General features: G+C 38.0%; 1 protein-coding gene across 1 annotated transcript in view; it reads right to left on the bottom strand.

The window, feature by feature from the left end:
- CEP162 (centrosomal protein 162) overlaps window positions 1-16,092 on the bottom strand; it is a 91,105-nt gene that overhangs the window by 10,753 nt on the left and 64,260 nt on the right. Inside the window, exons 22-26 of the mRNA XM_060030271.1 lie at window positions 14,485-14,697; window positions 12,709-13,358; window positions 9,485-9,626; window positions 7,482-7,580; window positions 2,322-2,456 (exon numbers count right to left, since the gene is read on the bottom strand). Of these exons, the coding sequence (XP_059886254.1) occupies window positions 2,322-2,456; window positions 7,482-7,580; window positions 9,485-9,626; window positions 12,709-13,358; window positions 14,485-14,697 (1,239 nt within the window). The remainder of the gene's footprint in view (window positions 1-2,321; window positions 2,457-7,481; window positions 7,581-9,484; window positions 9,627-12,708; window positions 13,359-14,484; window positions 14,698-16,092) is intronic.

Below are 16,092 nucleotides of genomic sequence, written 5' to 3'. Positions count from 1 at the left end.
ATATATTTAGGTGCTCTGATGTAGGATGCATAAATATTTACATGTTATATCGTACTGATGGATTGAGCCCTCTATCATTATATAATTACCTTCACTGTCTCTTTTGGTGATTTTTAGCTTAAACTCTATTTTATCTGATATAGCTACAGCTACTCCTGCTTTCTTTTGGTTACCATTTGCTTGAAATGTCTTTTTCCATCTCTTCATTCTCAGTCTACATGTGTTTTTAAAGCTAAAGTGTGTCTCTTGTAGGTAGCATACTGTTTGGATCTTGTTGTTCATCCATTCAGCAATTCTACTGTTTTGAATGAAAAATTTAATCCATTTAAATTAAAGAGAATTATTGATAAGAATTTACTATTGTTATTTTGTTGTTTTCTGTCTTGTAGATCCTTGCGTCTTACATTTCCAGTCTACTTTTGTGAATTAATGATTTGTTGTGGTATGCTTTGACTCCTTTAGCATCTTTTGGATAACTATTACAGGATTTTTTCCTTTGTGGTTAATGTGAGGCCTACATAAAATGTGATATATTTATAACATCCTATTTTAAGTTGATAAAAACTTCAATTGCATACTAAACTTGACACTTTTACTGCTTCCCACCTCAATTTTAGGTTATTGATGTTACAATTTACATATTTTAATACTGTGTGCAATAACTAATGTAGTTATGGTTATTTTTAATACATTTGCTTTTTCAACTTTTATACTAGAATTGTAAGAGAATTATTCACCACCATTACAATATTACAGAATCTGACTTTGACTATATATTTAGCATTACCAGTGAGTTTTTCAACTACATTCATATATTTTTATGATGTTAATTAGCATCTTTTTATTTCCATTTGATGAATTCCCTTTAGGAGTCTTGTAAGGCAGGTCTAGTGGTGATGAACTCCCTGACGATTTTTAATTTGTTTCTGAAGGCGAGCTTTGCCAGCTATAGTATTCTTGATTGACAGTCTTTTCTTTCAGTATTTTGAATGTATCAATCCATTGTCTCCTCACCTGCAAACTCCCCACTGAGAAATCTACATATCCTCTAATGGGGGTTCCCTTGTATGTGACACATTGCTTTTCTGTTGCTGTTTTAAAAATTTTCTTTGTCTTTGGCTTGTTTCTTGATGTAGGCATTTATTGCAATTATCTTCCCTCTCAGGACTGATTTGCTGCATCCTATAAATTTTGGTATGCTGTGTTTCCATTTTCAATTGTCTCAAGATATTTTTAAATTTATCTTTTGATTTCTTCTTTAAGCTGTGGGTTGTTTAGCAGCATGTGATTTAACTCCACATATTTGTGAATTTTCTAGTTTTCTTCTTGCAACTGATTCTCAGTTTCATTCCACTGTGGTCAGGGAAGATGCTTGATGATTGATTTTAATCTCCTCTTAAATTTATTAAGACTTGTTTTGTGGCCTAATATATGATCTATCCTGGAGAATTTTACACGTGTGCTTGAGAAGAATGTGTGCTCGAAAATGTATTTTGTTCCTTTTGGATACTATATATTATATATGTTATAAAGTCCATCTCGTCATAAGTCATAAGGGTGGAGCCCCAGTTAGACTGGATTAGTGTCCTCATAAGAAGAGGCATTAGAGAGCTCTTTCTCTCTCTACTCCCCCTCTCCACCCCACAGAGCACACATGGAGAAAAAAGTTCATCTGCAAGTCAGAAAGAGCTCTCACCAGAAACTGAACCAGTTGGAAACCTTGATTGTAAATTTTAGCCTCCAGAGCTGTGAGAAGATTTCTGTTTTTTAAGCCACTCAGTTTATGATATTTTGTTGTGGCAGTCCAAGCAGACTAATACACTGTTCAAGCAAAGCTAAATATCAAGACCAAGGCTAGTGCCTAAAAACACATCAAGCCCTTCTGCCCATTTTAATTTCTGTTAATTTATCTGTTTAACCCCAATGTTACTAGTGCTAGGCAAATAAGATTTTAAGTGATCGCATTTTAATATAAGCCTGTTTCTTACTAACGTTTATTGAAATGACTTAAATATGGAACACGGTTCCCAAGAGCCCTGTTCCCAAGGTAAAATGCCTAACTTTCAGGCATCCATCAACAATAAAGAACAGAATACAAAAGCTGTTACTCTATTTCTGTAGATATAAGGCAAACCAATCTTCAGGTATTAAGAATTAAAGTCTTATTTTCTCTTAAAAGCTATACATTTATTTTTAGTAAAATCAATATACAATGGAAATACTTTTTAAGTAATTTGCTAGGGATGACAAAACGATAGCAAACGGGAGGTACTTAAATGTGAAGAACTGTACAAATATGTAAAAGTGATTTACTACTTCACCTGTTGAAGCTCCTGCTCTCTTTGCTCATGTCTCATTTCCATCTGTTTAATTTTCTTTTCTAAGACCATGAAATGTTTCATCTCTGGTGTATGGTTTTCTTTGGCTTCTCTCAATTCTTCCAAGAGTTTTGTAATCTAAAATTGAGATATGAAATAAATGGGAAATTATGATAACAAGGAAATAATTCATTTTTAACAGGCAGTCATAAGAAGTAAGAACAGTCACTGCATATTCTTTGTATAAAATTTCTCTAGATAAGAGGCTTTTTGTTAACATCAAAGGTATCTGGAGTTGTTAAAATAATAGCTTTCATTCCCTTGGTCCAGAAAGTAAAGGCTCATCCTTGTTCTGAAGTGACCTCACATTCCAAAAGGTTCCAGATGATTGGACCACTTTCTCCCTCCCACGTATGCCAGGCTGGTTGTGGTGCAGAAAATGAAGTTGGGCACTTTCTTTGATGTATTCAGCCTTGTTACAAAGTATTTGTTAATAGTGTGATTACTGTTGGGATTAAATAATACATTTAAAGCACCCAATACACAGAAAGAGTTCAATAAATATGGATCCTCTTTTGTCAACTCCCTATAATTCTATTTGTAATTATCTTCTGGTTCGTATCACTTTGTCACTTAATTCATTCCACATGTGAATGTATGCATAGAAAACAGAGATAAGGAAGTACTGAACTCTTTCTGTGCTGGCTCTTAGGTACTGAGGATGCAGAGATGAAAGACACAGTCGCTGTCCTCATGGAGATGACAGTCTGGTGCAGTACCTCCTTTTTCATATCATGACCCAGAAAAAATGGTAAAACGTTTATGGCACCAGGGAGTGAAATGGAGGTGACATGAGGGATCTTTACATTGGACTTCATAAAAAAAATTAATTGCATTTTGTTTATACCATAAAATTATGATAACTTTGCCAACTGTTAATATCAAAAGGCAAAATAATTAACAAGCAAATGAAAATGGATAAAATTAACAATTCAATTATGCTTTACATGGAAACACCCAAGTACTTAATAACACTAATACAAAAAAAAAAAAGAACCCATATACTCTTCTGAAGTTAGTTTAAAAAATGTGAAAATACAAGCAAATTAAATCAGAGGCAAATCTAAAAATTTTAAGTGTGGGACATCCTTGATATCATCAGTGACCAAAGAAATAAGCAGACCTTAATTAGGATGATTTGCAGAAAGGTTGGGGAGATGCCCTACATACCATGCTGTGGTGATGGGTGCTGGGCAGTATGTCAAAACTATGATTGCTAAAAATTGTAAAACAAAACAAAAAACCAAACAACCCCCCCCCCCATCGAAACAAAACAAAAAAAATGATACTGAACTAAGAAAGTTGTCAGAGGCATTGTCATACTTGTAATGGTCAAATATCACTTCATCTTCTATAAAGTTTTTAATAATTGAAAAATGACTGAGTTTGTCATTAGACGACCTTTCCAGCCATCATCATCTTGTGACCACAGGTAACCCATTCCAGATCCACCAGCTGGGAAGTTCTGGTCTAGTGGAAGGCACACTTGAGAGAATGAGAATTCTAACATGATGTGCTGCCATGGAGAGACGCCCAAGAAGCAGTGAGGTGGTAAGTGAGGGAGTCCTGAACCTGAAGGAGAGGTGGGCTGCAGGATTCTCAACCTGAGGCAGCTGTGGCTGAACTGACTCTTAAAGGACAGGCACTAGTGAGTTATGGCAGTATCATGTGCTAGGCTAAGTACTTAACAGATGTTGTCTCAGTTGATCTGATTTATCAAAAGTTACATTTGTTTACTGATTCCCCAAATAAAACGTAAGCTCCATGAGAGCAGGGATTTTTGTCTAACTTTGTTCTCCTCAGTATTCCTAGCACCTAGAGCCATGCACAGCAGAGAGTAGGTGTTTAACAATTATCCATGAATAAATCAACGGAGTCACCTTTCAGAGGCTAAACATTCATTTGTAAACTACCTAAATTCAGAAGTTTGGTTCTAGACAAAGAATAGAGACAACGTCCCTTCATCTGTACCTACTTAAAAGCACCTTTAAGAGTATAAATTAAGGTTGAACCTTTACTTTTAAAAAATTCTTATATTTTAGTGAATTAATCCATTGGAGGCAACTGGATGCACAGGCAAAGATGTATGATCAAAAATGCTTCCTGCTACTTGAATGCTATAGAAAAAAACTGGTAACAACCTGAATGTCCGTTGATAGGGGATTCGTAAAAAAGTAACTGATGGGACTTCCCTGGTGGCGCAGTGGTTAAGAATCCACCTGCTAATGTAGGGGACACGGGTTTGAGCCCTGGTCTGGGAAGATCCCACATGCCACGGAGCAACTAAGCTCGCGAGCCACAACTACTGACCCTGCATGCCTAGAACCCGTGCTCCGCAACAAGAGAAGCCACTGCAATGAGAAGCCCGCACACTGCAATGAAGCGTAGCCCCCCCTCACTAGAACTAGAGAGAGCCTGCATGTGGCAACAAAGACCCAACGTAGCCAAAACTAAATAAATTAATTAAAAAAAAAAAAAAGTAACTGAGAGCTGGACCTGGAGCCAGAGGCCCTGAGTCCTAATGCTTCCATTTCTATATTCTGCTTGGTGACCTCAGGTAAGCTATTTCATTTTACTTAGCATCAGTTTCTTCATCTATAAAATGGGAATAGTAGTACCTACTCTTTTGGGTTATTGTGAGAACCACATAGAACACCTCAGTGCCTAGTAAACACTTAATAAACAGTAACTATTATTACTATTTTGACTCCTCTATTATAAAATGTAGGTTCAAGTAAACATTTAGAGTCATACAGTGAATAAACCACAGTTGGCACTCTGGATACAGGCTAGGCAACAGCTTCACTTGGGTAGGGAACCAAACCAGGAATCCTGTCCAACTGTACTCAGCTAGTGGCATCCCTCTTCCTCCAACTTCAGAACTCAGGCAGTGGCCTTGCCCAAAAATAGACCATGAAAGCAAGCCCAAGGATGTGACCAGCAGACACATCCAGAAACCCAAGCTGAGCTGACTGGTAAAGAACTGTCTCTGCCGTAGCAAACCTGCAAAGTCTGGAAGAGGACACCAATTACTCGAATGCACAGATAACCAATGCAGGAATCAAGGATCAAAAAAAATCAGGTTAAGTATGACACCATCAAAGAGAACTAAAAATCTCTAATAGCTAACTTGAGCTATGCTGAAAAATTTGAAATCACTCAGTGTTCTTGTAGCTCTATAAAATTACTTTAAAAACAAGCAGTCACGGACTTCCCTGGTGGTGCAGTGGTTAAGAATCCGCCTGCCAGTGCAGGGGACAAGGGTACAGTCCCTGGTCCGGGAAGATCCCACATGCCGCGGAGCAACTACCCCTGTGCGCCACAAGTACTGAGCCTGTGCTCTAGAGCCCGCGTGCCATAACTACCGAAGCCCGTGCGCCTAGACCCTGTGCTCCGAAACAAGAGAAGCCACCACAATGAGACGCCTGAGCACCACAAGGAAGAGTAGCCCCTGCTCACCACAACTAGAGAAAGACCGTGCACAGCAAGGAAGACCCAATGCAGCCAAAAATAAAAATAAATAAATTAGAAGAAAAATAAAGCAGTCATAAAACAGAATTCACCACTGTTTATTATGCTTTCACCTGAGGCCATGGTGGAGTAAGCAACAGGGATTTCTTAACCAGAAAAAAACAGACAATATACGAAACAACTATTTTCCAAAACTGGCTAATAGCACTGCAGGGCTGTAATTCATGAGAGAAAGGAAACAAACAAGATAAGCTCTGTAACTGCCTAGTCTGTTGTCCAGAGGCGGTTTCGAAGCCAGTGCAAACAGTAGCCTGAACGATTCTTGGAGCTCATACGGGCTGGGAATGGTTTATATTCCCACTGGCCTGAGACGGAATGCCTCATAACACACAGGGCACCAGAGAGGGAATAAATTAGCCCTGGTAAAACAGCTATGATAAATATGGTTCATATCAAAAGGCAGACTGTCATTAGCTTTATTCAAGAGACGGAGTGCTTTACTTAGTTTTCCAGTAAATAGGCTTGAAAATCATGTGTTATAGCTTTTCTATTTTCAAAATATTTAGCTATTCTCAAACTAAGAACACTGTAACTTGACCAAAATTGACCTTGCTCTTTATCTTGCAAACATGAACACATACTTCCTTTTACTGTCTTCCTAAAAATTTTACTTGAGGTCTGTGAGGTTCTGTACATTTACTGCTTATACAACAAAGTTTATGTACCTCTTAAACACTGAAAAGAATGCACGGTGCTGAACTATATAGCCTTTCAACTCCTAGAACAAGATTTTTAAAACAGATAGTTGCATAATTGTGGAGTATTTTTATATTAATCTTTCCATAATGCAATTAGTTGTATGTTTTGCTTTTATCATGTGATTTAATAAGTCCTTGAATAACAAAAAAATGATGTATATGCTTCAAACAGAATACACAGCTTATCTGGTTTTTCATACGTCCTAGAATCAAAAGAATCTCAGAGTAATAAAAATGGTGAGTTTTGGGGCTTCCCTGGTGGCGCAGCGATTGACAGTCCGCCTGCCGATGCATGGGACACGGGTTCGTGCCCCGGTCCGGGAAGATCCCACATGCCGCGGAGCGGCTGGGCCCGTGAGCCATGGCCGCCGAGCCTGCGCGTCCGGAGCCTGTGCTCCGCAATGGGAGAGGCCACATCAGTGAGAGGCCCGCGTACCGCAAAAAAAAAAAAAAAAGGTGAGTTTCTAGAAAGATCTATTTCCAATAATGGTTTTCTTCTTAGTGATCCAGCATCACTGTCATAATTTCTTTACCTATTTCTTAACCAAATTAAATAGTCTTAGTACTTAATGCAGAAATGGCCTTAACCATCCAATTTTACCTCCTAAAAACTCCAAACAGCCAAACCAAACTCGCCCCATTTCCCTACTGCCCAGAAAATCTCAATGACAAATACAAACATATAAATAACTTAATCAACTAACATTTGAGCTTCATCTGGGGAAAGCTGGCTTTTATTAATATTTTCTTGATGTGATAGATATTTCTGGGTTATCTCTGTACATTTAAATTTAAAGAATTATACAGAAATATGAATATGATTGAAATGGTTAAGAAAAGCTTATATTAGCAGAATATTTTGGTTATTTCTTACCTCCTTCTGTAGGATTTCTTCTCGAACGTGAGAAACTACAAGAGACTCTTGTTTACCCTGCAGCTCGTTAACTTGATTTTGGAAATGTTTTATAAGTACCTAGGAAATTATGTTAGAAGTACTGAGTTAATAAAGCTTTTCCTTGAACATTATTTGAAAAATGAAAGTGAACTAATGACTTGTTTGTATTAAAAAATAAAAAGGATCCTAATATTTTATAATTGCCAAAATCTAACATCATTGCCACAGAAATTAAATTCATTGAATAAATTAAACTCATTGAATAAATTCATCATTTTGTTTCTTTCAAAGTTAAATATATAACACCACACACATAAATTAATAACTATGTAACTACTTGGCTTCTTTATCTCTAATACTTTTCTTTTGAAGATCTGAAAAATACCACTTAAAATCAACTTCTATAAAGTTTAAACATTTTGAAGAAAGTGGCCAATATTATCTTTATACTTTGTAATTAAGATAGTTTTTATTAAAGAGCTAGTGACTAAATAATAAAACCTAACATCTGTGAAAAGTCTCATTTCTAGACAAAGAAACTGAAGTACGTAAGTAAATACTTCCATCAAGAAGCTGCAAAAACAGGAAAAATTCATGTTTCTTTTCTCTAATGATTTACTTTTACTGTTTCTACAATCGGACTATGCTGACTTCATTTAACTCTCAATTTAAAATATTACACTTAGAACTCTGGGAAAATTACATATTGATACTTATGGCACTATGGCCTAATGACACTACTTTCCCCATCCCTCCCAGACCTCTCCTTATCATATAATCACTTGATATTATGTTTGCCGCCCACTGATACCCCATTCCTTTGGGGGTAAGAAAGCTAGAGAAGCTCTCTGCAACGCTGTATAATGGTTACTTCAAAAAAGCACTTTAAATCTTTTTCAGTCAAGTATTAAAACAGTCAAAGTTCTTTATTTCTGAGCTATCTGAAATTAAATTACTGACCTCATTACATCTCACCCTTAGATACACCAAATATTTCAACACGCATTTTCTTACAAATCCACAATAACATTTTTACACCTAAGAAAATTTGCAGTAATTTCATATCTCCTGTCTTGTCCACACTCAAACTTCCCCAACTGACGGACTTGTTTTTAATTAAAATCCTATTAAATAATTATAGGTGGGAGAGGTGATCATTGAGATAATTATTTCTTGAAGTTTTCCCCCCTCAGTTTGGTATTAAAACCTACAGAAAGATGAAGAGCACAATGAACATTCATCTATTCTTCAATTTGAATTACCGACTGCTAACATTTTGCCATATTTGCTTTCTTTTCTTTTTTTCTTGGCTACACCATTTGAAAGTAAGTTGCAAATTCTATTTTAATGCTGTTTTTTCAACTGGCAAAAACCACAGAAGATGGGCCACACAGTAGATATTTATAACTATTCCAAGTTGACAAACATACTATCCAAGAAGGAAGACACACTTGAGGAAATGCAGATGAGCTGTCACCGTGCCCTGTAAAAATTCTCAGAAGACTATGCTTCATAATGGCTGTAGTTGTGTACATGTGTCTGTTCATTATTTTATCCCCAGTGGCTGAATGACCACAAAACATTATCTAATGAACAACAGGTCATGGGGAAAGAAGAGTGACTTGGCAGCTGGGACTTGGGGTGGAAGGAGGTGGTTCAGCATTCAGGTTTAAGTACAAGGTCCCCATCACATTGGATGTATCCCTCAACCATCTATTACAACCTACTTACAGGAAGATATATTTGAGAAATATAGGGACAAAATTGCAAAAACACTTACTTAAAGGTATAACTGTAAAGTAGAATAGTGAAACACATATATGGTAAGAGTGTTGTCTTCTATTAAAAAAAAGGAATGGGAAATTACTGTCACTTTCTTATCACCAACCTCAAGAATTGAAGTTAAAATATTTCCAGATACTTTGTCAACAGTCTTGAAAAAAAAAATCGCATTACACTCAAAGTTCATTAAAGTCACCTACCTCTTGAGTTGCTATTTTACGATTTAGTTCGGCTACCTTAGAAGAAGAATTTTCGACTGCGTTTTGGCAAAGGAGTTTCTCTACTTCCCTCTCATGAGATGCTTTGAGGGATGTGATGTGTGCTGCAGTTTCTTCCTTGAACCTTTAGAGCAAATGAAAGAACACCACACATAAAAGTGGCTCTTCAACCTCTAATTCAGAGTCAGCACAAAAATAGTGTAAGAAGCCTGGAAATTAAAGAAGCAAAGGGAGAGAAGGCACCAATATCTACTGTACTGTGCTTGGTGCTTTATACATTACTGCCTATGAGTTCTTACAACCACTCCATGAGACTGCTCTTATTTACTCAATTGTATAAAGGCAAACTTGACTGTAGGAAAGAGTGATGTATCTAGGGTCCCAGATCAGTAAGCTGCAGAGCTGGACACCCCCCAGCCTGGGGCACTTTCTGAGAGAAACAAAGGTTCTAAATGTTCTGTTTGGATTTAAGGCAAAGAGGTTGTCATTTTATCTTTTAAGATAAACTCAGATTTCTTGCCCTAATTATTTAAACTCTCCAATGCTTTGTTTCTAGGCAACACTCACCAGTTTTTGGTCCATGCATATGACTCCAGGGCTGGCTGCTGGTTGCAAGAATACAATGATCTTTACGGTAATTCTTAGGACATAGGGTAGTCTGAACCTGAGACTACTTGAACCTGAGACTACTCGTTTGTCTCTATGACAAAATTTATGCATTCAGTGGCAGTTCAGTAAACGGTAAAGTTATACCAAAAAGCTGATACATTTCTTATAAACATTTCCCCTTATTGGAAAATTAAAAAATGACAATTTTACTGAAAGCAGATATTTAGTAAATCACTGTTGATACTTATTAATATGGCAATCCCCAAACTACAAACATATCAGTTGCTTACTTGACTACATTTCTTCATGGAAACAGTGTGATTAGGACCCTCGGAAAAGCATAAAAATCTAAAGCACCCGTGATATAACTGAACTATAGTAAAAAGCAGCCTAAATCTGGGCCTAGGAAACACTTTTCACTTCTCAGGCCCAGAGCTGTCTGAAAAACAGATTAACAATACTAAAACAATTATGTATAGGAACATTTATAGGAGAACCTGAATTTTAAATTATTTCTAGGAAAGAATATGATTCTTTCCAAACAGCTTCATTACTACTATCATATTCAGGACTAAAGAAACAAGGTTTCAATTTGGAAGCAGTCTGACTGCCACGATGACTCAATTAGATGCGGCTGCTAAGCAGTCGATAAGCATTTCGTTAGGTGCTTCCTATCCTCATTCTCTGGCAGAAGCCCTGCACTCTCCCAGGTCCTACCTCTTCCTTCACTCAGGCACTCATTACGTATTCTGATGCTTCTAACTCTGGGTTCCGTAAGTCAGTCAAATGTACTGAAATCCTAATCTCTGAAGGGCATGACGTTACCTATTCTCAATGTATGTTATATAACTTCACAATTCATATGTTGCTTCACAAACATTAAACTACACATGTTCTGTGCGCCCCAAACCTTATTTTAAACTTCATAATCAAACCTATTATTGCCTACAGGTTGCAAAAGAAGTATAATCATACATCAGTTCTCAAGGAGCTATTAGGTGGTGTATAATTAGTGCTTCTTGGTACATAAGTTATACAGGAGTTGAAGATGGGAGCAAGAAATTTCTAAGAAGTTCTAGGTAATATTTTTCCTAGAAAATGAAACATGAGTGAGCAAAAGGCAGGAAAGAAATTTGGCAAGTAACACTACTCTGATGGCGCAGGATCAGAATGGTGATGGGACTTGAGATGCCAGGTAGAGAAAGTCAGTCTTGATACTTTAGGAAGTTGGGAGCCACTGGAGAACAGAGTGACTCAGATACAGGAGTACTTAAAGAATTCTAATGGTTTTTAAGCTAGATGACTGGGGGAGACGGAAACTGAAATCAGGGAGAGTGGGGTGGGAAAACTGTCTAGTAAACCAAGTAGACCACACTATAAAAAGGAAAAAAGCAAAATTAATACTTATAAGGAAGCACCCCATAGACTGTCAACCCAAGGAATAAAGGTGGTAAAGCTGGGCCTGGCAACTGAAAATATGGTCATAGACAGAGATGGGGAAGTTGGGAGGTGGAGCCAGTTTATGGTTAAAAAAAAGAGAAAATCTGTGATACTACTGATTCCAAGAGGAATAATCCAACACATTTTTAGATTTAACACCTGAGCTCAGGGAAGAGAACAAGCCTTGAAAAGTAAATCTAGGAGTCGTGGTTCACAGAAGCCATAGAGAACAGATGAGTTTAGCAAGGGAGAAAAAGCAGAGAACAAAGAGAAAGCCAAAACCTGAACTTTGGTAGAAAGTCAGATTTTTGAGGAGGGAGAAGGAAAAGGAGTCAGGAGTCTGTCAAAAGGAGCAGAAAAGGAGCTTTAGTCAGAGTGCCAAGTCATGGACGTTAAGGAGGAAACCCTTTCAGAAAAGGCAGTGTAGTCAACAACGTCACAGAAAATGAGGATGGAGAAAACTCCACTGGCTGAGAAAGGCTATTGAGAGACCAGGTTCAAAAGAGTGTGAGGATGAGAGCCACGCTTAGAGGAAGTCAGGGGGAAATAAAAGGAGAGGCTACTTGTGGAAAACTGCTACTGAAAGGCAGAGGACCAGAACTTGGTTTGATCGGGTGAAAAAGATCTGAGCATGTAAGAAGGCTCAGAGGAAAGAGACAGGAGATGGTACTTGGAGATTCTGAGTAGGAAAGGGATGAGTACAGAAGTTCTTCAAGGCATGAAGAGATGTAATCACAAGACTAATCTGAAGAGTTATTTTGGAAGAGGACCTTTTCCTCTTAGAACGTCAACTAGTTTCACTAAGAGCTGTTTTCTGATAGCTATCTGCCTACAGCAACCATAAACGATGGTATTCATTTGCAGGAAGGCCCAGTGGGTCAGCTTATCAACACCATTTGGATAAGTGCAGAAAGGTAAGACTGCTCGGCCCAAGAACTGGGTTGACATGAAGATTCAAGTTCAATAGAATCTGAGCTTCCGATGGGTAGAAGATCCAACTCTGAAACAGATCTGTGCTTAGCAATGTAATATAGGTTCTTAAAATTTGGTAATGAACTTAGTTCAGGGTCAAGCTAATTATCCAGGGGAAATACATCTATGATTTTTAAATTTTTATCTTTTTATGTCTCCATATACTGACGAAGTCACATTTTTACCTTTTCATGGAGTTTTCAAATTGGTTCACTGCTACTTCAGATTTCATCTTCAGCTCATTCCTCTCCACAGTTAATCTCTCCAGTTCATTTTTCAATCTGCAGTTTTCTTGTACAACCTCTGAAATATCGGAATCAGTAAAAGTATGTGGTTGGTAAAGCTTGCCCTCCAGGGTTCCAGAGGAGTTAGCATTTCTTTTACCCGGGTGCAGAACATGTTTCTTCACCCTTTTGGCAGTCATTTCCTCCCTAGCCTTAGAGTGCTGATTAGAGAGCATCTTTCTCCTCTCCTTCTGAAGCCTCTCCACAGTCTGTGAAAGGTCCTGTATCTCTCTCCCCTTTGCGGCCAGCTCCTCGTTGAGTCTGACCAGTTTAGCTTTAGAATGAGCCTGTTCCACCTGGAATTCTATAGACTGGAAATCTTGATCATCCTTATCATCTTTCTTGAGCTCCCATTCAGCATTCTGATGTTTAAGAACATCTATTTCAGCTTCAAGATTTCCTACAGTGATTTGATGGGCTTCCTTAACGTCATCCAGTTCCTTCTCTAGTGCTTTAACTCTGGAGGAGCTGTCATATTGGTTCTGGGACGCCTCCTTCAACTTGCAGGCAAGCAGCTGTTCCTGCTCATCCAGTCTCTGCTCATACTGAATCTGTAGAAAAGAATCCATGTAACGACAAACCACTGCTAAACGTTTCATTAGTTACCGAAGCCCTGCACTCTCCCAGGTCCTGCCTTTTCCTTCATTCAGGGACTCACCATATATTCTGATGCCTCCAAGCCCATGTTCCTTGAGTCAGGCAAATGTGTTGAAGTCCTATCTTTGAAGGGCATACCATTATATATTCTCAATATATGTTATGTAATTTCCTAATTATATGTTGCTTCATAACGTTGCAAGTTTTTATACACCAAAACTTACTTTAACCTCACAAGCAAACCTATTATTGTGTACCCTCCTCTATGCAAACTGACACACTATACTCCCTGAGAATAAATAGGGAAAGCAGTTGGGGTTACTGATATCTGTAAGAAGTAGCACATTTTCAACCTTCTAACATCAATTTAGAAATCTCATAGGAGTAATAAGTCAGCTTAGAATTTGCATATTGGAGCTTTATTATTATTAACAAAATAACCTAACAGTCTACTCTGTGGGGGGAGGCATGAAAGAGCTTTGTTCATTCAATCACTGAATGTATTTACTGCGCTACAACTGCATGCCAGGCACTGTGCCAGATCCTAGAGATAAACTCAGTTCCTGCCTTCAGTCCACAGCCCAGTGAGCTGAGTGACATGGCAAATTTCAATGTCCTATGATAACTGCGATAATGGGCCTACGAACACGGCGCAGAGGGGCACCTGGGTGTGTCTGGAGGCCTGAGGGAAGGGAGGAGGGAAGATGGCACAGAGGGAGCACATTCAAGTTCAGCTTTGAGGGATGTGTGTAAATTTGGGGATACGTGGAAGCAGGGGTATTTTGGAAGTAGGAAGAGCACATGCGAAGGCAACTGAAATGCTTGGTGTGCACTGGGAATCAGAAATGAAAGGAGGAAGTGGCTGGAAGTGAGCAGGGGCAGGAGAGGGGGGTGGGATAGGGACTGGAAAAAGGAAAAAGTTAGGTACCTTTAGATAGATTAAAAGGGGGGTGGGGTTGGAATTCATTCCTCTATTTGGTCTCTGCCCTCCAAAGACATACTCTTCGGTCTCATTCTAAGAAGCCCCCAGCCCCCATGGTACACCTCTGAGCCCCATCTCCATGGCTACCCGGCACGTACCTTCATTTTCTGAAACTGCTGTTCCATGGTCCGAAGGCTTTTCTTTGCTTCTTCATCTTTGCCCTCCAGATCAGCTTCTAGTTTTTTTATCCTTTTTTCCATAAACTCCACTGTATTTCTATCCACTGTATCACCAGCTGCTGATGCAGCCAATATTAAAGCAGGCAAAGAATTGGGATATCGTCTCTTTAGAATTCCTTCCATTTCCTTAACCTATTAAAATATTTTTGTATGCATGTTAAGGTCACAAATATATTAAAATTAAGCAGCTTAATGTAAAAATTTAGATTATGCTCTATCAGTCATGTCTAGGTTTCAAAGAGATGTTCATATCACATCTCAAGACTGAATCAAATGCACAGCAGCACAAATTAATTTCAAATTTTATATCCTGATTAAAACACACTATAGTATAATGTCTAATCTAATACTGGTTAATTTACAGAAATCCTCTTATGTTTATTTGAAATAGATCTTCGGTCTTCCTATTATACTAGTAACAACCAATCTTTGTGAGGACAAAGCTCTTTCCCCCTCCCTTTTTTCTAGACACCCCTCAGATAAGTGTTTATACTGTCTACTGATTGAAAAATTACTTATCTGCACATGAATGTGCAAAGTTTTTATAATAAACATACAGCTTCCTAAGTGCCTGCCCCTACCTGCAACCATCTCCCCGCTACCCCAGTCCTCCTCCAAATAAAGTTTAATCTACTTTAAAATGACTTCTTTCAATCAGGAAGCAAAGAAGATTAGATGACATTTAATGAAGTCCTCATAAAAACAACTTTTCATTTAGTCTATTAAAAACAATAACATACTACACAGTCCTTCTGTAAGGAGAAACTGCACCTGGGTCCACAGAAATTAGAGCTTGATATTATATACACATACGTGTGTATACCTGCTTTTGTTTAAGGTGTTATGTTAAGATACCTTTGAAAAACATAGAGTAAGAGACTAAAACTTCGTTGAACAGTCTTCTAACCCCCGAGTATGCAATAAAATAAATAAAATAGCACCTAAGAGGTGGTCTAGTGCAGAGGTTAGAGCGTGTCTGGAGTTAAGACTGTGTTAGCAGCGTGTCAACTCCTCAATCTATATATCTCTTTCGCCTCATCGGTAAAATGGGGAGGTAACAATACTGATTTCATGGTGTTCATATATTTGAGGATCAGATGACATTTATCTTGGTGAAGTGCTTAGCCGAGTGCCCAGCATGTGGTGAGGGCCTGATAATGGTTTTTAGTATATATGATCTGGTCCCAAAAACTACCTTTCCTAAGGCAAGATGGGTTGCTCAAAATCCTGTTTATAGACTGAATATTGTTCCTAGTACGTACTTAAGGGTCACATCGTTTGCAAAGTTAACAGCAAATATTTCCATTCCTGAAGACTGCTTGCACATTCATAGATATACCATAAAGTGGAATACATCCAGATACAAAAATGGATCATTTCATCTATAAACTTTTTCATTTTGCTTCCCCTGGTATTAAAAATCTAGATTAGATGTAAGCATATAAAGGTATATATATCACACACACACACACACACACACACACACACACACACACAATGTATATTAAAAAGAGACTAGATTTTTTA

Source organism: Delphinus delphis, chromosome 14, assembly GCF_949987515.2.
Source record: "Delphinus delphis chromosome 14, mDelDel1.2, whole genome shotgun sequence".
Classification (NCBI taxonomy): domain Eukaryota; kingdom Metazoa; phylum Chordata; class Mammalia; order Artiodactyla; family Delphinidae; genus Delphinus; species Delphinus delphis.
This window is presented reverse-complemented; position numbering and strand designations above follow the sequence as displayed.